The 20,729-nt window shown below is 44.5% G+C and overlaps 1 protein-coding gene across 13 annotated transcripts in view; it reads left to right on the top strand.

The window, feature by feature from the left end:
• AKAP13 (A-kinase anchoring protein 13) overlaps positions 1-20,729 on the top strand; it is a 330,778-nt gene that overhangs the window by 166,888 nt on the left and 143,161 nt on the right. For all 13 annotated transcript variants that reach the window (XM_073304193.1, XM_073304191.1, XM_073304188.1 and 10 more), the window contains 2 exons: positions 9,412-9,601; positions 15,622-18,571. In XM_073304193.1, coding sequence (XP_073160294.1) covers positions 9,412-9,601; positions 15,622-18,571 — 3,140 coding nt within the window. The remainder of the gene's footprint in view (positions 1-9,411; positions 9,602-15,621; positions 18,572-20,729) is intronic.

The raw sequence follows: 20,729 nt of genomic DNA, 5'->3' as shown, positions 1-20,729 counted from the left end.
CTGATATTCTATGATATTCTGATTCTTTGAAAATGTCATTGGTGAGTATTAAAGTTCTTCTTTATTGTAGTTCTGAGAGGCTATATTTCCAGATTATTTTGCATTGCCCCTGCACAATGGTAGTGAATACCATTTCAGCTGTGAAGTATCGTGTCCTCTCAGCGGGGATAGTATTTGCTAGAATAAGTAGCTATAGTTCTTACCATTAAAAGTTATTTACCCAGAGCAACCACATAATAGAATTCCTTTCTAGAACTAGGGAAATACTCTGGGATCTGATATAACACTGTGGTAGCTTTGCGGAAATGTTGACTTTTTAATGGTGACCCTGTCATCAGTGTCGTTAAATTTCAATAGCGAAGGATCTAACTATGAGCTTTACTGAAGTTGTTTGCCCTGTTCTGTCACAGAGTGCTCACTAAAATCTGAATAGATTGTCTAGTGCTTATTCCAGTATTGCCATTTCCCAACACCAAGTGATGAAAAATCATGAGATTAATTAAAAAAAAAAAAGTGGTGTGTGTTTATCTGCTTTCTGGTATTTGAGAGTTTAAAGTTCATGTTGTCCAGCTTTTCTTCACAGCCGTGAGGGCTAGAAACATACTAAAAAACCCTCTGAGATTATCTCATTAATCACATGAATCAGGGAGTTGGGGATTTCAGAATAATAATCAGATATCATGAGAGTAGTAAAATTATGAGAGTTGGCAACACTGCTAATTTTTGCCTTGTTTGAGTCAAAGTCCAGCTCCAGAATGTGGAAGTCTGAAGGGGCTAACCCCAGGAAATAACATGTTGAGTTCCAGCACAACTTTCTTGGCTTGTTATTGAAAGATGCTGGATAATTCTTTCCTAACACAAGCATCTATTGAACTCACCAATCCACGCTTTCTCTCTCTCTCTCTCTCTTTCTGTGTTCCCCTGCATACTGGGAAATGTTTATCCTTCAGAATTATTCACATGGTGCATGGACTCCATATGATTTTCAAACCTGTGCAACTCAGTATCTGAAACTTTGCACTTAGGACCTCAGAGTCCAATTGCAAATGCGTCTCTTTGTTTTTGAAGCACATTTTGTTTTCCCCTTCTCGCTCTTCTTTAAAAAATATCTCATCAGTAGTTGCAGGAAGTTCTAAGACTTGCTGTACAGCTGCAGATTTCTATCTCTTTCCGTTGCAGAGATAGCGACGCAGAGCCATCCTATTTGCTCTGCCATGTTAAATCTGTTATTTCGTTACTTAAGTGCTTGCTCTTCACCAGGGAAGCGCAAATGATCTACTTGGGCAGCCTTTGGACATGAAAATAGATTGTGCTGTTCTACATTTCAAATGTACTAACTGCGCTAGTGTGTGACCAGTCTAATTCGTTTCTTGGATTCAGTATGCCATCCTAATCTGAGATGTTTCTGTAGCTGCAGGATGGCCTGGTAAATATTTTTTCCTTATTGGCTGCAAACACTGTTCATCTGTTCTCAAAGAGAGAAATTTCTTCCCTCCAGGAATATCTTTTTTCTGACTAGGATTTTGGAACAACCAAAACAGGGACTGAGAGCAGAGAATTCATCCCAGTTTTTATGCTTGAACTTTATTCAGTGCTGTGTGGATACTCTGACTGCATAGATCTGATCAACAGGGATCCTAGTTTTCCTTGATAAAAACTCCAAAATTCTCTGATTTAAAAAAAAACAAAAAAATCTGTGGTTTTTCTGTGATTAAAGCTCAGAGTTTCATTTTAGTTTCCCTAGCCACAATATTCAGTTGAACAATGTTTTATTGATCTACTTACAATTTTTAAGCAAGTTCAAATCCTACCAGTGCCATCGATCATTCTAATAAAATAAAATAAATTGCCATTTGTATTTGTCTGCCTTACAATGTAGCCTACAGCCTTGCTGCCTACAGGACTGAACAGCACATTACCGTCAACATGAAATTTGTCCTTGCCAAACGCAGTGACATGGTCTTTAGGAGTGATTTATAAAGTTTTCAGCATCTTTTCATAACTTCAATTACTCATATCTGGAGGCTGAAGTAAAATTTGAGATGCATTAAAAGATGAACCCCTGTACACCATTGAATAAATTTTATATGCCAGAAATAGTTTATTAGAATATGTTTAACTATGTAAATTTAAAGCACATTCAAATATCCACCACAGGAGGGGAAGGCTGTGCACGATGAATGGGTGACAATGGTACTTTCAGTAAAATTTACTTAATAGTTAATATATGTTTTTGTTTATTCACAAAATGTAAAAACTAAAGATTCTGTGTAAAAATGCAAATTCCAAGTTGAGGAATTCCAAGATGAGGAAGGGACTAGCACAGTAAATTTAAATTTCCTTTCCCATTGCTGGTGTTGTCTACTTTATAGTTACACACTGACAGGAAAGAGTGGATAATATTTTTATCTGAAGCAATGTGCTAGACAAAAAATGAGCTTTCAAAGTTAAGTTGGTTTTCAAGGAAGTCTCTAGGGAGGAAAGGTGTGCAAGTGTACCCTATCTGGTTATGGAACAAACCAGCCTTTTGAAGCTTTGTCCTGAGTGGGAGGGGGATATCTTTGTAATCTGATCACCTGTTATGTGAGGGCAAGATCAGAGGCCTAAACTATATAAAAAATTACTCTGAAATTCATGGGCATTCTGGTTCTGAGCAAAAGGTTTTATGAATTTGTAACCACAGAAAAAACCCTTCAGTGGGGTTGAGGGACTGACTCCTCCCAGAGCCCTTGTCAGAGTTGGGGTGATCTCCGGTAAGCTTCTTAGCATGTACGCAGGGCTTTTTTTTTGGGGGGGGGGGTGTTTTTCTCTGTAATGCTTTCACCTTGAGAATAAATTTGCTTGCTTAGGGAAAGCTATGGGTAGCTTATGCCTATGGGCAGTTGCTCTGTTAATAGCCTCTGAGGAGAAAGCAAAGCAGGCCTGCTTAGGCAGTCTGACTTGCTGGGGAACTCACAGCCTAGAAAACCCCCAGTCAGCAGGAAGTGAGATGCAGGTCTCTGCTCAAGAGAGGGACAGCTGGGGAGCTGGAAGCCTAAGAATGGGTGCCTTTGCGTGGATACAAAGGGGAACTACAAGTGCAGTTGCCCTGAACTGTGGCATTACCTTCCTCTGGGAGGAGTCCCATTAGCTGAAGACTCATCCTGGTCCTCAGTGGGACAACTCATGGAGTAAGGGTGGTAGATGCAAGCCATCAGTTATATCTTTGTTTCACATGGGCATGGGCATGGTACATATGACTGTTATTTCATACTGAGCCAAAAGTCCCCTGCAACTGCCTGGGTGTGAACTGTAATTTGCTACGATTTATGCACCGTTATGGAAATGTTCAGTTTAACATACAGCATGAAATTTGTATATGAAAGAAATTATTTTCTTTGTATGTGGAAGTAATTATTTGAATAAATTTGGCATACTTCTGTGAAGTTGGTGAATTTCATTAGAGGCAAACAGGTAGGCATAGTTACTCTGTAATTCATTTCTGAATTCTGATGTTTGTGAAGTCATTCGGTGTCATTTATAATCGTGAATTCTGTAGATTGCTTTGTGGATGCCTGTTTGAAGATGCTTGCAAATATACTTGAAGCTGATGGGAAATTGACAAAGGCTGTTGCGCTTAGTTCTCTTTAATCTCGCTGATGTTGCTCTCATGAATTGGTGAATGGGCTTTTCACGATGACTGCTTCATTGTATTCTGAAAGCTGCTCTAAGTACAGTGATTTCTCATATATGACAGCTGAAAAGAAAAATAGCTCAGACAGAAATGTCTGTGTTTCCTTGATAAAGAAGGGCCATTTATTCAGTTAACTGAGCTATTAAAAGCATAAAATAACTTGGATTGCAGGGGTTTGATGGTCGGTTTTACAGAAGTTGAAACAGCCATTTATAATAGAAAACTGTACATTACCTTCTGTTTCTTTATTGCAATATTGATTCTGATTCTAAATAAACCAGGAGTAATTCCATTGAAGTCAATTGAGTTACACTGTGGAAAAAGGGAGGAGACTCAGGTCCATTTAGACTGGGCTCGATTTGGATGAATAATAGATTAATTTGAAGTGAGTCATAGAATTAGAAAAAAATCTGTTAAGGCAGCTAGTCCATCAGCCACTGTCAGTACAGGATTGTTCCTTGCAATATATATATAGTGTATTAAACTGTCTCAGGGTAGCCCCAGCTGACAGTGCCCACTGTCTTACTGCCAGAGTTGATAGAGATCCATTTCTTCATTTTTGCTTCACTTCAGAGGTTATATGTTTCTTTTAAATTGCATGGTAACTTATATAACAGCATCCAGTGGACTTGCCTTCCTCGAGTAGTTTCCTTGGTTACTCATTAACCTGTTAAAAGGGTTACTGTTTTTATCGTAAGGACTCAAAATGGCATGTATAGACACTGAATAGAAATGTTCGTAAATATGCCTGTAATTTTATGAGGCCTAATGGACATATTTCTCAGTGGAGTGCATTAGTTTTAGTATTTGAATTCCTTCATCATTTAGGGCTCAACCATAGCTTTGCCATGCATCTGACGTATGAAGTAGTTTGTAATTGCACTGCCCCAGAAGAAACTTGGGAATCAGAATGTGGTTCAGGCCTTGTTTTCACTAGGGAAGAAGGGCGTGTTCTTAACTTCAATTAACTAAGGGTATGTCTACATTAAAAACTTAAGTAGATTTACAGCCGCCACAGTAATTTTTGTGATGGTGCATGTCCACACGACTCTCCTTGAGTCAGTGATGTGCATCCTCACCAGGAGTGCTTCCAGTGACCTAAGAGGGGCAGTGTGGGGAGCTGAGAGCCAGGTCTCTCAGCTGCACTGGCAGCTTCCTGCCGGGAGCCCAGCTCCCCCCCCCCCCACATGCCTCCCTATTCCCTGCTGGGAGCAGGGTTTAGCCGCCCACGGCTCGCAGCTGGGAGTGGGATCCATTCTTGCCCTGGCTCCCAGACGGGAGTGGGGTCCAGCCACCCAGCTCCCAGGAGGTATGTGGTGGGGGGGGCAGTTGGGCTCTAGTTGCCCACTTTCTTGTCAATTTCACGGCTCCACTGGAGCCGTGAAATTGACCAGAGAGGGAACAGACCATGTAAATAATAGTGTCTGTACAGACACTGCATAGTCCTAACTACACCGACATAAGCCTTGCACCTCTTGTGGAGGTGGAGTTATGTCATTATAGTAGGGCACTTACATTGGGGAGACAAGGCTATAGTGTAGACACTGGTATGATTAGATCGACGTAAGCTGCCTTACGTTCACCTAACTATGTAGTGTAGACCAGGCCTTATGCAAGATAAAATCCTTATGAAGTTAAAGCAATTTGTAGTTTTTACATGAGTTAGCAGGTTGAGGTACACCCTGAGCTCCACCACAGCCTTGAACTTGACCTGATAACTTGTGTGAGAACTACAAATGGCCTTGTCTTTTCTAGAATTTTAACTTGTGCCACTGACTCAAGTTAACTACACATCTTTTTTCCTAGTGAAGAAAACTGCCTCAACTGCCTGCCTCCCAGTCCCCCGCCACACTTGCTCTGGCAGGGACGTACCCTGCAGAGCCGTATACCTGACACATCATATGTCCCCAGCACACCAGTGCAGCTGGCTTAGCTGGCACACAGTATGATGAAGTCAAGGCTCCACTCCTCCCTGTCCACTCCCACCCACATGCACTGGAGGGGAAAGTATCAGCCCCACAGTGGCTCTTTTCCCTATTGTGAAAGTGATATGATTACCCGTAGGGTAATTAGCCAGCACGGCCACCATATGCCACTGTGACAAGATGAGTCACAATCTGGCCATTAATGGAAAGTGCTTCTTGCTGAGAAACCGGTGTCTCATCAGTTCCTTGAACTCGTTTCTGGTTCAAAATGAAACTTGACAGAGAGCAAAAAAACCACAGCAAACTTCAGACTAAGGCCTCGATCCTACAAACGTGCACATGCTTAACTTTAAGCATGTGAGTAGTCCCATTGAGGTTAGTGAGACTAATCACATGACTAAAACTAAGCACTTGTATAAATGTTTGTGGGTTCAGGGCTAGCTGTTTATCCAAGATGTTTACTTTCCAAAATAGCAGCCTATAGGCTACTGGCCTGTCTCTCCAGTCTAGGAAAGAGTGACATCATGTGCGGATTCTGATTCAGTCCTGTTTCCTCAGGGCTTCTGCTGTGGTTCTTCTACATAAAACTAGTACAGTACATCCATCGTCCCTTCCCCTGAATCTTGTCTCCTGTGGGGAGCTAGTCCCTACAGGTTTCTACTCTACTGGCTGTTTGCCTGAGAGTCACCCTGCTCTAGGGCCTGCCAGTGGAGCCAGCCTGTTTCCTGTAGCTCTTCCCCTTTGACCTAGGGGCTTCTTGCCAGAGCGTCCCTGCTCCTGACATCTCTCTGTCTTACCGGGCTACTTGCTGGATTTTTATAATCACCTGGGCACAGAATTTTGAAGATATTTGGGCATTGCTGCAGTCAAAATTGCACACCTAACTGATTTACTGCAATATATATACACGTTCTCCCACAGTGGAAAGTGCGTGCAATCACATCAAAAGAAACAGTAACCACAGTATATGGAAGTCATTGGCGTGTGATCTTCCTCCACATTTCAGAGTCGTCATGCAGCTTCGAGAAGCACGCTGTACTGCATTCCATCCAATCAACCACATCGTCAACCCATGCTCGCCATGGGCACCCCTTGGCACCTTGCATCAGTCCCTGCAAAACGTTCTTTGGCCATCTTCCTCCGTTCATCTGACCTATGCGTCCTGCAAACTCAAGTGTTCTTGGTCTGATTGTCTTAATATACAGTATCACTCTAATTATGCTGTAAATTTGGGTGATTACGTCCTCATTAGTCCTGTGTGAGGTTTAGCTAATACACAGCAATTGCCTGTAGAATTTCAATTTAAAAGCAGAAAGCTTCTTACTATCCTGTTTCCTTAGCATTCATGTCTTGTTTGCATATAGCAAGATGCTGAAGGCAAGAAACTGCAGCAGTTTAATTTAACACTTCATGGTAATATGTTTGTTTCTCCAAATGTGTCTGAGGGTCGCTAGAGCAGCAGTCATGAGTCCAGTTCTATGTCAAATCTCTAAGTGATGTTTAGAGTCTCTTGTCGTCATGCTACCTAGGTATTTGAAGTGCTCACCACGCTCCAATGCATCTTCAGATCTGGATTAGAAGTATCTCACTTTTCCAGCAGATTTAGATGTTACCATTGTCTTTGTCTTTTCATGTGATACCTTTAGATCTAACATCTCTACTTCTACCACTACTCTTTCCAGCAATTTGAGCCCCTCTTCTTGGCAACAGTCCTATCTGATTAACATCATTGGTGAAACATAGATGACTAATTTTTTGTCCACTGACAGGTGTGCCCTCCTGTAGGCTGCAGGTAAAGTGCAGGTAGCACGCAGCCCTGTCTGACATCTATCCTCAAGTCAAACCGACTACGTTGCTCATGCACACTGAAGCCATGAGCTGTAGCTCACAAAAGCTTATGCTCTAATAAATTGGTTAGTCTCTAAGGTGCCACAAGTACTCCTTTTCTTTTTGCGAATACAGACTAACACGGCTGTTACTCTGAAACTTGTTTTCATAGAGATTTGTTATAAGCCTTACTACATTTTCCCCAGGTCCGACCAGCCACAGGATTGCCCGAAGAGGTTGGTGTCGTATGCTATCAAATGCCTTAGCAGAATCCACAAAGGCTTGGACCACTCTCCCATCGTTCTCCAGCACTTTGTCACAAAGCAAATGGAGATTGAATATTTGCTCCACTGATTTACGAGCCGAAGGCTATGTCTACACTGCACACCTTACAACAGCACGGCTGTGCCACTGCAGCCATGCCATGTAAGACGGCCACCCTGGCGCCGGAAGCACGTCTCCCACCGACAAAGCTCTGTCCACACTGGTGCTTTTCGGCGCCAAAACTTTTGTCCTTCAGAGGGGGTGTTTTTTCACACCCCTGAGTGACAAAAGATATAATGACAAAAGTGCAGTGTAGACATAGCCCAAATCTCATTTTGAAAAAGAGATTTCAGCACTTTGGAGCCAAAATCTTATTGACGGTTCATGGGATTTAGGCTCCTTACATGACATTTGAAAATTGGATTTAGGCTCCTAAATCTGTTAGACATTGGAATGCTGAGCACAGTAATGTCTAAATACCTTTAAACATCTGGGTTCTGATTCCTAACTGATCTGCCTCAGCTGGAAGGTAGCTGATCTATCACACCTGTGGTTGGGCCCAACTCCCCTTAAAGGGCCAATCACACTGTGAGACAGCACAGCACGTCGGTAAGATTTATACTTTTAGATTCAAATTCAGTCTTTATCTCAGGCGTCACTCAAATGCAAATTTCTGCTAGGCCTGAATTTGGCTTGTAACCTTAATGGAAATTTTACTTGACTCTTCTCTATTCAGTTCCAGTTCTTAAACGGTGCCATTTACTGTGGTATCTGAGCTCATGTTAACAGTTAGTATCATAACAATTTTTCTAACAATTAGAGACAGGAAAAGTTCCATATGGGTGTGCCTCTGTTCTTCTGTCAGTGTAGTCATGCTCTGAAGTTTGTAGTGAAGGTGGCAGTATTTTGACCATTACTGTGTTCATTTTATGTAAATAAGAATGTAATTTAGTTACAACTTTAAAGCTCTGTGCTAATGGAGACAACGGCATAGTCTCCCCCCCTCCCCCCGCCGGACTGACCTTTATTAAAGATTTTGTTACTGTTAACTGACAAAATGGGCAGCTCTATAATTAAATCAATAATCCTAGTGTAGAGGGACTTGATGTCTCAGGATATTGGTGTCCTAACAGTTATGTAAGAATGGTCAGATAAGATCTTCCCCTTTAGGCCAGCCATTCAAATCAAGTCCAGTTCAGTAGTGAATGAAAGTTGCTACCACATAATGGCCGCTTGCACTCTGTGAAGTGAGTTTATTATCTCTGTCTGATCCCTGGAGGAATGTTTCTGTCATAAAAGTTGTCATGTCGCTTGCCTATTGCCCTAAAGTCCTTATCCTATAGATTAGGAGACAGTTCCCACTCTAGGGCTGTCAATCTGGCCACCTTGGTCTGCATTAAATTCACTTTGCCCTTCATCACTACTTGCTATAACCTTCTGACAGCTTGGAAACTCCCGGTCGATAAGACTTGGCAGGACTTTTTGGGATGGAGCTTGTCATTGACTCTAACTCTCAACTCCAGTTCATTTCCCTCCGCCAAGATTGGGGAGTGTATGTGTTTCTTGGCCTGACCTTCTTGCCTGCAGAATAAACCGCCCTGTAGACTCTTTTGGTTGGGCCATTAACTAGATGAGTATCGAGACCGAGGAATGGCATGTGTGTCACTGCATCCCAGTGTTTCAGCCTCGTTTGTGTATTAACCTGGGTTTGTTTTATTTCAGAGAGGAAGCTGGTGAACCGGACTCTTGGAGCACTTTGTCTCATATAGTGCACTCGGGGGACTACTGTGTGAAATACCACCTTGGGCTGAATGTTTACACGCTAACAGCTGAAGCCAAGGAAGGAGCAAAGGCCAGCATGGAGCATGACATAGAGCAGCTCCGGCAATACATAGCGAGTCACCAGCACACGGTGAGAAAGGGACAGGGCAATATAGTGAGTGTAAATGTACCTGGGATGCCCACTGCTGTTATCTTGAGCTTACAGGTATCTTGTAAGAAACTTTGCACCTCGGCAATAGGGATTTACAAATGACACTAGACCTTCACATCTTGAAGAACCACAGTTACAGTAAGAAACTGTTTCTTAACTTAGATATAATTAACTAATGCCCGGGGGGATGTTACCTGGGAACTGTCTGCTTTCCTCTGATTTGGGAGTGGGGCTCTACTAAAGGCATTGTTAGGATGAAGGGAGGTTTTCTGCCATCAGGGAGGTGGAGCTCGGTCAGGACTCTCTCGGGAGAAGCAAATCCTGCCTTGCACGTCCTTCCTCATGTACTCTGCCTCTCTCTGCTTCCAGATCCTGACTCATCCCTGCAAAGAGAAGGCGAGTTACATCCTGAGGGCAGAAGAACATTGCTTGGAGCAAAGGGTAGCTCCCTGCAGTGTGGTTGGCTCAGTGGGCGGGGCGTGTGAGGTGGGTTCTGGTACTGGCTGGGGTTAGGGAGATGGGAATGTGTTTGTTTCGGAGAAGACACTAATAGATCTGCCAGGAAGCAGCACTCCGGTTGAGGGGACGGGCCAGAGGAGCGGTAGTGAGAGCATTGTATTCTCTTCTTTAGTACCTCAGTGCAAGATTCTGAGGGTGAGTCCACTCCTGTTAAATACTGTAGGAGTTCATGGTGGGGTTTTCAGAAGCATTTGGCATTGGCCTGATACTGCTCCAATTAAAGCCACTGGGAGCTTGATCATTGGATCTGCAATTAGGTCAAGTCTGAGGTCTTCGGAAAATTCCACTCTCAGAGCTTGAAAGAGGCTGCCAGGGAGACCCTGTTCAAAGGGTGAAATGCAAAATGGTGGTCAGGATTTTACAGCTGCTGCAGAACTCTTCAGTTTTCCTTGTGTGTCCACCGTTCCTTTCAGATGTCTGTATGTGTGTGTTTAATTCCACTATCCTAGGCCTGGTCTACACTAGGAATTTACTTCAGGACAACTACGTCTCACAGGGATATGAAATATCAAACTCCTGAGAGAGATAGCTATACCAACTTAACCCCTGGTGTAGACCAGCACTAGATCGATGAAAGAATTCTTCCGTTGACCTAACTACCACCTCTCGGGGCACTGGATTACCTACGCCAATGAGAGAAGCCCTCCTGTCGGCATAGGTAGTGTCTACATTGAAGAGTGACAGCCCTCAGAGTTGTTATATTTAAATATTGCTACTCCTTTTTCATTAAGAGATAAAAAGGAGGAGGTTGGAGTAGTATTTTTCATTTTTACTAGTTGACATTTTAGCAGACTGACCATTCTGAACAACAGTCCTCACTGTCGTCTGAATACAGAACAGTAGTAACTCTGGGTTTCAGCAAATACTGGTGATACAAGTGGCAAACCAAAGCGAGCATTGGAATCACCTCACTTTGCCTCCCCTTACCACCAGATGACAGTAAAATATGTCTATCATAGCAAGCACGTTTCTTTTTGATGGTACAGATGCCTGACGGGTACATTTTGTCTGACAATGAAATCAGAAAAGCTATGTTTAGATTTTTTTTTCCAGCCCTGTTTCACTTCAGATCTAATCTGATTTGAATTTGGAAAGCAGCCCTGCAATTACTTCATTTAAGCTCAGCTGAAAGCCAGTTGGCTTCCTCTGGAGAAGGCTCTATTTTTTAGTCTATCAGCAGAGTGACTTCACTGCGAGGATGTGAGGGCTCCCACTTCCTCTGTGTTTCAAAACCTTGCTTGTTCCACAACAAGTGTCACTTTTGTTTGTGTTTGTCTGCATTGGCTGGAAACCAGTAGAGCATTCCCTGTGCTCTGCTGCAGGGTGGAAGCCACCAGACAGCCGACACTCCATTTGAACTTGATCATTTGCACACCCACACAAATGGATCTATCATGTGTTCTTTCTTCATGCAGAGCAGTAGTTCCAGCCAGTGCCCACTATCTCCCAATTATTTATGTGGATCCTAACCCACCATGAAGCTTGGACAGCATCGCAAGTTTAGAACTGCATAGTCTGTCATTGTAGTGGCACGGGAGCACCCCTATAGTTAAGGTTGCATCATGATATCTGTTTAAGGGTTAACACTTCTAAGTCCTCTAAAACTGACATGCTCAGTCAGATTTTTTTAAAATTTGGTGTGCCTGGGAGGGTGCTTGGTGGGATCAGAGACCCAAATTTGGAGTCACATGAGCATGGGGTTCTGGAGATACAAGCACCCCTCCCCCCCAAAATAGCCATTGAAAAAAGGTTTCTAGGTGGGTTTCTTTGCCCAGAGCTAGGGATTAAACTATTGATGTGATGCAGGTCAAAATGATCTCAATCTGTTGAGTTTTATCCAGAGTAGTGCATGGCATCCACTAAATCTTTGGGAGACCCAAATTGAGAATGGTATTTAAGGAAATGTACATATTTACACTGTGCATGCACTGATATAGAAAAATGACTAAATGGCTTCCATTCCCACCATTTTATATGTTTCAAAGCTTGACTCTTGTAAGTGCTCTAAAATCCAAATAGTTAATTGGATAGCTTTGAAATTTGGTGTGCCGCATAGGGCCACAGGGTAGCATTAGTGATCCAAATTGGGGTTCCTAAGTTACAGCACCAACTCCAAAAAATCAGTTTCCTTCTGCTGCGTTGTACTGTTAAACTGAGAGGTAATAATGACTAAGGCTACGATTATGTCATGGGAGGTCACGGAATCCGTGACTTCTAGAGTCCTCTGTGACGTTTTCTGCTTCAGCCGCGGGGCTGGAGTTGTCAGCCAGAGGGAGCACCAGAGCTCTCAGCTGCGGGTGGGATGCAGCTCCCAGCTGCCAGCCCTGGAGCTCTGAGCTGTTGGGGGGGGGCCTGCAACTCCCAGGCATCTGCCTGGAGCTCCAAGCCACTCCCGGAGCTCTGAGCCACAGCAGGGGCCCCCACAGGTCCAAGACGCCACATGCAGCAGGTCACCTCAGAGCTCCCAGGTGTGATGGCCCCTGGAGTTCCACGGGTGGCGGGCAGCCCCCGGAACTCCCATCCACACGGGCGGTGGGGGGCCCCCGAGTTCAGAGCTGGGGCAAGGGGCCCTGTCAACTCCTAGCTGCCAGTCCTGGAGCTCTGAGCCTCCATGGGCAGAGGGGGCCTGCCGCTCCCAGCCGCTGTGAGCATCAGCAGCGGTGGGAGTTGGGGGACCCCCCACTCCCTATTTCGTCAGGGTTATTTTTAGTAAAAGTCACAGACAGATCATGGGGCTTCTGTGAATTTTGGGTTATTGGCTGTGACCTGTCTGTGACTTTTACTAAAAATTGTCATGACAAAATCTTAGTCTTACTGATAAATCAGAGACCTCTTGATGGCTGTGAACTCATCCTGCCATTAACATAACTAAACAACATGTTAAACACAAACCACCACCTAAGATAAAAGGAGTTTTGAACTGAGGGGCCAGAGGTTGCTACAATTTGTGAGTCATAAGTGGCTATTTGAGTTTGGGGATCATGGAATCAAAGTATTTTGGGGGGGAAATTAGGCATGTGAGTGCTTCCTGGGAAGTGAGGGGCATTGGGGTGGAAAAGTGGGGAAATATGGGGAGAGGGGTGGGGGTTGCAGTGAGGGGAGGTGGGATTATGGGGAACGGGATAAATGGTGGTGGTGGGGAGGCGAGAAAGGTTGGGGGCTCAGGTGAAAGGGGGGTGGCACCCTGAGCTCTGCCAGTGCATCCCAATTTTGCACCCAACCCCCCTAAGTCTCCAAAAGTCTTTGGGGAAAAATGAGCCATGAAAATATTTCCAAGGAGTGGTGGGGTGAGTTGCAGGAGGGGAGTTTGGGGCTGTAGCGAGGAGAGGGTGGTTATGAGAAGGGGGATAAGAGGAAGGGGGACAGAGATTGACGGATCAGGTGAAGGAGGCTTAGGGGTTAGGGGCAGTGGAGGGGGTAGTGCAGTGGGAAGGGGGCTGTGCGGGTGTGTGGCAGAGGGGAGAATGGAGCAGGGGCACTTGTCAGTCTCACATTATCTCCTCCCTGTGTATGTCCAGATCTGGGGGGCTGTCAGCTCTCTAACCGTTCTAAGCCCTCTTTCTGGCCCCCCACATATGAGCTGGGCTATGGGGAACCTTGCCGCTCTGGGTTTGTGAGCCTCTCATACTGCCACCCATGTGTGTGTCTGGATCTAGGGGGCCTATACTCATCTACAGCCCCCCGCCCCAATCTTTCTCAGGTGAACCAAGATCTGAAGTCCTGCCCATTTGAATGGGGAGTGGAGAACAGGTATACTTCATGTATATCATAGGCTCTAAAGAGGGGTGGGAACATCCACTAAGATGAGTGGAGTGTCCCATGTGTCTCAGAGCTGCTGTTTCAAGTTGTCTTCATCTCCATGGGGTGTTCTCATTCAGCTGATATGTGATCACAGTCAATGATGAGCTGCCAAAATCTGAAGACCCGGAGCGCTGCCGGGTGAGTAAAAATGCTCAGCCAGGGGAGCCTCCCCAGCCGGGAGCTCAGGTGGGCCGGACAGGATGGTCCAGTGGGCCGGAGTTTGCCCACCCCTTTAACAACCGGGTCTAAACCGGCTTCAAAATTTAACAACCGGTTCACGCGAACTGGTGCGAACCGGCTCCAGCTCTGATCCACTGATCACGGTACACCTTTCAGAGCCTCCCATGCTGAAGATGGGTATGTAGAGGAGCCCTTTCCCATCGTCGTCTCTCTGTCCTTCCTGTTTAAAGGACAACGCTTCTAAGTGCTCTAAAATCTGCATGCTTGCACAGATACTTTTCTTGATGTTTGCTATGCTTTGTGGGATTGCAGAGTGGGGCAAGTGACCCCCATCTAGGGTCCTTGGAACCAATTCTGGAGAGAGAAGCCCCCACATAATTAGCCATTTTAAAAAAGTTTCTGTGTGGTTTTTTTGTTCTGAACTAGAGGTTAAACTATTGCTCTGAAGTGGGACAAAACTTGGATCAAATTCTATCCTAAATAGTGCATGGCACCTGCTAAGTCTTGTGGGGACCCAAATGGTGAACAGTATTTAAGAACAGGTAAGGTTCTCCGTGGATGTGCCGTCTGGAAGGATTACATCAATAAAGAAAAAAAAAGTGAGAGGGTTTCTATGCAACCACTTTATGCTTGCCTGGGTAGTTCAAGGGAACTGGCCAACGTCATTGCCCCATTGAATATCCCACCACTGACATGTCTAGTCTGAGCCGTTGTATACCTGAACTATAAAGATTTAATAATGTGTATTGCTCACTTCAAGCGGTCTCTGTTATTATGTGGTTTTATTTTATGACTAGGGTTACTGTAAACACAGCAAGGTAGTCAGCAGCTGGAGTAACCAAAATGTGTGTTACATTGGGGTGGGGAGGAGCTGGAGACAGAGGACTTTGTGTATGGGAGTGGGGTGGGAGAAGGAACAAGCACAGGGAGATGGGCTCTGGAGGGAATGGGCAATGAGGAAAGGTGGTAGGCAAGCCTTGGATTGGTTGTTTGAGAAAAATCTGTACCTTTTACTAGCCCCCAGAGGATGGTGGCAAGTGGCTGCTTCCTGCTTTGAGGGCAGATTAATATGGTGTTTCCAAAGACACAGGGGTTCTGTAATCCTCCTACAGCCCAGAGCCAATCTCGAAAAGAATTGCAATGTGCCATTTTGGAGCTGGATTGTACATTCAAATGCATGTTACTTAATACTGCAAATTAAATTTAAATCCTGCTCTTTACTGAGTTTAAATTTAAATCCATTCAAGCAATAGTCTTCAATATAGCCAGTGGCTGGCAAGACTTAAAAGGTCAATTACTGTTCCAGTACATTTTGTAAATGCAGTTCAAGTGGATATACACACAGAGATGGAGGGAGGAGCTGATCTCATTTTGTTTGCACTCAGGTTAATGTTATAGATTTAATAATTGTACAGGTGACCGATAAATTAATGTGTGCACTTTGAGAGTGTGACATACAGCAAAACAAACAGTCACAGTCTTTATTTCCCTCTTTTCAGAGTGCAGCGAAACAGCCAGAGCCAGAGCTGAGAACTTCAGAGGATAACTGCAATATAGGAACAGAGGTGGAGGGTTTTCCGGCTGCTGCAGCCTCCCTCTCAGAAGAAATGCCAACAGAAGAAAGCAAAGAATGCCCTTCTGCACTAGTTAACTTTGATGTGAGGCAGCTCTCAGCCCCAACAGGCCAAAAAGAGAACCAGTGTGACAGTGGGAGTTTGGAAGTGCTTAACGACACATCAAGTGATTTGTTGAGCCTGGCGGGTATAGACAACCCAGGGTTTTCCTGTGAAAGTAAAAACACAGCTACGTTGAGTAAAAAGGAAGAGGAGGGGCCAGCCGCTATTGTAGACTCTGGGATTGTATCAGATAAAAATGACTGCACGCTGAGCTCAGGTTCTGGAGTAAGTGGTGCTGCAAGCCTTCCATCCTGTGGAAATACAAATGCGGAAACAGGAATGACATCCAGTGGAGTTGTTTTGAGTCAAGCCAGCCTGTGTAGTAGAGATAATACCCAACAGGAAGTGCAAATCGTTGAAGAGTGCGCAACTGAAAGCGCTGTTACTGTGGCTGAAACTGCATGCGAAGCCCCAACGCCCTGTGAGGGTGTGGATGTGGCTATGGGCCAGGCAGAATGCAAGAACTGTACAGGGTCTGTGGATGCTGCTTCAATCCAGCAGCATGTGGAGAATGGAGAGGATGAGACCCGGGGATTAAGAACTTCAAGTCTGAAAGAGCTGCCCCCAGCAAGTGGGGTGCTGATCCATGCTACTGAGCCCTTACTTGCAGTGTCACCAAAATCTCCAAGAGAAGGTAGGGAATGTGGAGCTGGACAAGGGATGCAGGCACAGGATAATGCAAATGTACGTGTTGACAGTAATATTATCCCTGTTGGCCATTGGGAGACAAGTGGCAGCAAAGAGAGTGGAACAGACTCGAACTCCAAAAATGCAAAGATTGGTTTGCCAGAGGGAGTAGTCCAAGGTGAACCCCTTGTAAAGCAGAGGCAGAGTATGATTCCCAACACTAGAGAAGAGCTGCTGGTTGTGACTGAAATAAAGGTTTCAGAGAATGCATTGGAACGTGATCCTGTTGTTTTGGAAGTGAACAACAATAGTAAGAGTATTGAGCAGGGTGTGCAGGTGGAAAATGGAAACTCAGATATTGGGCTGAATGAACTGGTTTTGAGTGACAATGTGCGGAATAATTCTGAAATGAAAAACAATCCCCTTGACAGGCCTGGTCCAAGTGATGCAGAGTCTGTGTGTTGCCTTGAAAGCAGTAAAACCTTTGCAATTCTAGCTGAAGGCAAAGGTGACAGTGAAGCCCTTAAAAAGATGTCACCGAGAACTGAAACTACTGGCAGAGGAAGCACAGATTCAGCAGAGGAAGGCCAGCGGTCTGCTGGCAATTGCCACACTGAGAATCAAGCTGTTTTAAAAGGTGAAATGTGTGACAGCTTAAAACCAGAGACTGCTTCAGCTAGCAAATGTGAGCCTGGGTCACAACCTCCACTTGACGCAGGTTTGTCCTCAGCAGAAAAAGAGCGTCTGCAAAACCAATTGGTGACATCAGAAAGAATTTCCGAACAGGAGGGGGTTGGCAAGCAAATGAAATCATTTTCGTCTCCCTTATTTAAAGGAGATGAACAACAGGGACAGGCAGTCGGTAAGGAGAGAGATGCTGCAGCGGCACCTCCAGGACAGGAGGCGTCTGTGCATGGTAATGATCCCGTCTTCTCTTCATGTGGCATGGGGACAGAGCGTATCCAGGATAATTTAATGGACACACCCTCTGCAATTCATAATAAAGAATCTAAACAAAACCAGGAAGTAGCAGCAGTAGCAGAGACGGCAGTGCTTGCTGAACAGGACAGTTCTGTGCATCGTAAGATAACAGCAGAAACTAGCTTGCCTAAAGACAGCGTGGAAAAAGAGGACTCTGACGAGAAAAGTCTGTCACAGCCGGCTGAAGAGAGCAAAGCTGAACCCAGTCAGGAGCTGTGTGAAAGTGGGACACTTGGCAAAGAAAAGGGTTTGTCCGAGGAGCCTGCTGCTACTGTGAAATCCTCTGTTTGCCGTCAGGGCGAGGAATCTGCAGCAAATGACAGTAACGCAGATATTGGGCTGAAAGGGGAAATCTCCTGTCAGGAAGCGGATGACAATGCAACAGTGGATGCAGAAGAAAGTATTGTACAAGGGTCTGAATCAGAGTACAAATCGCTGGATGCGAAGAATGACCCTCCTCCCGACGCAACGTTGAACCAGGAACGTGATCTCAGTCAGGGGGCACAGGGACGTTCTCTGCAAAACAAAGCACCAGAATTAAAGGAGGTCTCTGTTATGGAAGCACCTTCTGTTGCCTTTGAGAATAGGGTACCTCTAGGTATAGCTGAGACATCCACGATACCAGGTGATCCAGAAGAGGAGGAGGATATGAACAATGTACTGTCCAGAGCATCGCTTCAGCCTATTGCAGAAGAACCCCCCTGCGACAGCGACTCCAGCACTGACGCTGTCTGTTTGGCCAGTGAGAGCGAAGCTGGGTCTGAAGTGAAAGGAGCCCAGCAACAGGTCTTGGATTGGCCCAACAAAGACCAAGAGGAGCAGAGCAATGCCATGCTGGAAGCGTGTCTCTCACAGTCACATCCATACAATATCAATGCTGCTGCTGAGCTTACAGATGATGTTGGGGCAAAGTGCTTGGTTCCAGAGGCTGATGGCTCCTGGCTGGATGGATTTGTTTCTATATTGGAAACGCCTTCTGTCCCTGAGTCTGCAGTTGGGAAGCTAGAGAGTGTACCTGTTGGGGTTCTCCCCCCATCCCCTTCCAAAGCCGGAGTGATTACGGGAGACATCCTTAATGGAGAAATGGATTTAAGTTTGCAGTTTGATGAACCAACGAAAAGGGGGGATGCAAGCTCAGAAGTCCTAGGATCTGAGCCTGTTACAGGTAGGCAAAATAGTGTTTATTTTATATAGCATCATATATGCGCAGGGCATTTCACATGCAAATAAAGGAAGAAGCTCTCTGCGAGAAAGAGCTTCCAACTTAAATGAGATATTTCTTTCTTTTAAAGAATGAAAATCAGGCCATGGTGGGTAGAGAACTGAGTGTCAGAGGCCAGCCCTGGGAGGGGAATCCTGCCCTTGGCAAGTGCACTTTCTTTTCCTGCAGAGACCAGAAATCTGAAATAGATATTAAAGATTTACACTACAAGTATATGTTTCTAGGATTGCACCACAGTTAGGAAACAGTCTTATATTTATGCCAAAGTATTTTAGAGGCATCTTTAACATGTAAATTATGTTCCCTAGTAGGGAAGACAACAGTTAAATGGGAGTGTGCTGCTGAAATTTGCTGTGTATTAGTTACGTGTTCCCTTCTGGACCAGGTGCCTTAGGGTTTTGTGCTAACTTGACTTTCCTTCAATTCTGCCACATTTTCTCTGCGAATCTGGAGTTAAAGAATATAACAGTGCTGTATTAAAGCTTCTGTTCTGGTCAACTGGAACAGCGGTGAGTGTCATTCTGAACTGGGCAAAGAAGCTTTCTGATTGGTGGCATTGAGTCATTTAAAAAAGAGGGGGAGAGAACACATCTCTCCACCCACTTTTCCTGACTGTGAAGCCATCCTGGAGCAAAGCCGCAGTCTTTTCCCTGTATTTAAGCAGTGCTGGAATTCAAACGCTTATTACTCGTTCAGTGCTATAAGCAAGAACGAAGGATCCGTGGGGACCTCTGATGAGTGATGTCATATGAGATAAGTGACTGCATCAGGAGAGCTTTGGCAGAGTCAGTCTGTGTTCAACAAGGGCTAATAGGAACCGTCAAAAAATAAAAACAAAACAAAACAGCAACTCTTCCTCTGATAAATACAACAAAAAATAACTGACTTTCGGAGTCTTCCAGATGGATTGAAATCACACGTGAAATTTCTACAGCAGCGCGCAGCTGGTTTGATCCAGGCTTTATATTACATGTGTTCAGGCAACTGTTAAATGTAAACAGCTGACCTATCTCTGGGTTGCTCTTGTTTAGTTATAAGGAATCTATAGGTAAGACATATCTTTCCTTTAACAAGCTCAAAACAAAAGACTAATTCAGAATTGTAAAGAAAATAATCAAAATAGATGTAATGCATCCATCAAAGCAGCAGTTTAGTGACAGGAGCTGTAAAATCATAGAAATATGTGACTGCTTTTTACTGCATAAAGGGAAGAGATTTTGTCAAATAGAGTTGTGGAAAGCCATTTATTTTAGCATTGACTGGCAGCATACTTGTGGGTACCTATTCTTTGGGGGTAGGGCTGGTGAACGTTTTGTAAGTTTTGGTGAGCTAGGGATTTTAAAGTGTTTTATTAGTCATAGTAAGTTATCAGCTGCTATGTAACAGGCTGTTTACATGAATCAGAAAGCTCCTTTAAAAAAGAAAGTTCTATTTTTGTATTGTGGCAGGTTGACATTTCAATACAATGGGAGTGGCTGTAAGTCAATACCTGGGAATGCTAATTTCTTCTGGGAGCTCCTTGTTTTTTTGTCTCCTGCCCTCTAAGTCTCAGTAGCTAAGGTTTAATTCTGCACCTGCTGTTGGCTATATGGGTTTTTCATGCAAGATGTATAGAAATCAAAGAGACAAGGAATTACAGTGCTGTAAATTAGTGCCCATATTGAAAAATGCAGCTTGTGTTTTTATAAAAATGTTAAAACATGATACTAAGGTAGGGTAGGGGAAAGGAAACTGGGGAGGTGATTGTTACAGATTTCAAAAATGTAAAAGGGACGTAACATACAAGAATCCAGCGTATGTTCATCTCTTCTACCCATAAGAAAAAACATGGTCACAATCTGAAGCTGCCTAAAGGACAAATTAGGGTAGAATGGCTTCTCCCGGGGATTATTGGAACAATCTACAGAATAATGCTATATGGGCACAGACCAGACATGGGTTTAAAGCAAAGACAAGAAGATGTGTTGTGTTTTCTATTATTACTGTGCACTGTGTGGGAGGGGTGTAAGGGGGCGGGGGGGGAGAGAGAGAGGGCATTTAAACTTTGTGTGGTGACTGCCCTACCTGGATAACTTATTGTCTTGTCAAAGGAGCAAATTAC

This window comes from Lepidochelys kempii, chromosome 10 (assembly GCF_965140265.1).
Source record: "Lepidochelys kempii isolate rLepKem1 chromosome 10, rLepKem1.hap2, whole genome shotgun sequence".
In the NCBI taxonomy this organism is placed as follows: domain Eukaryota; kingdom Metazoa; phylum Chordata; order Testudines; family Cheloniidae; genus Lepidochelys; species Lepidochelys kempii.
The sequence above is the reverse complement of the archived record's forward strand: the minus strand, read 5'-3'. Positions and strand labels throughout refer to the sequence as shown.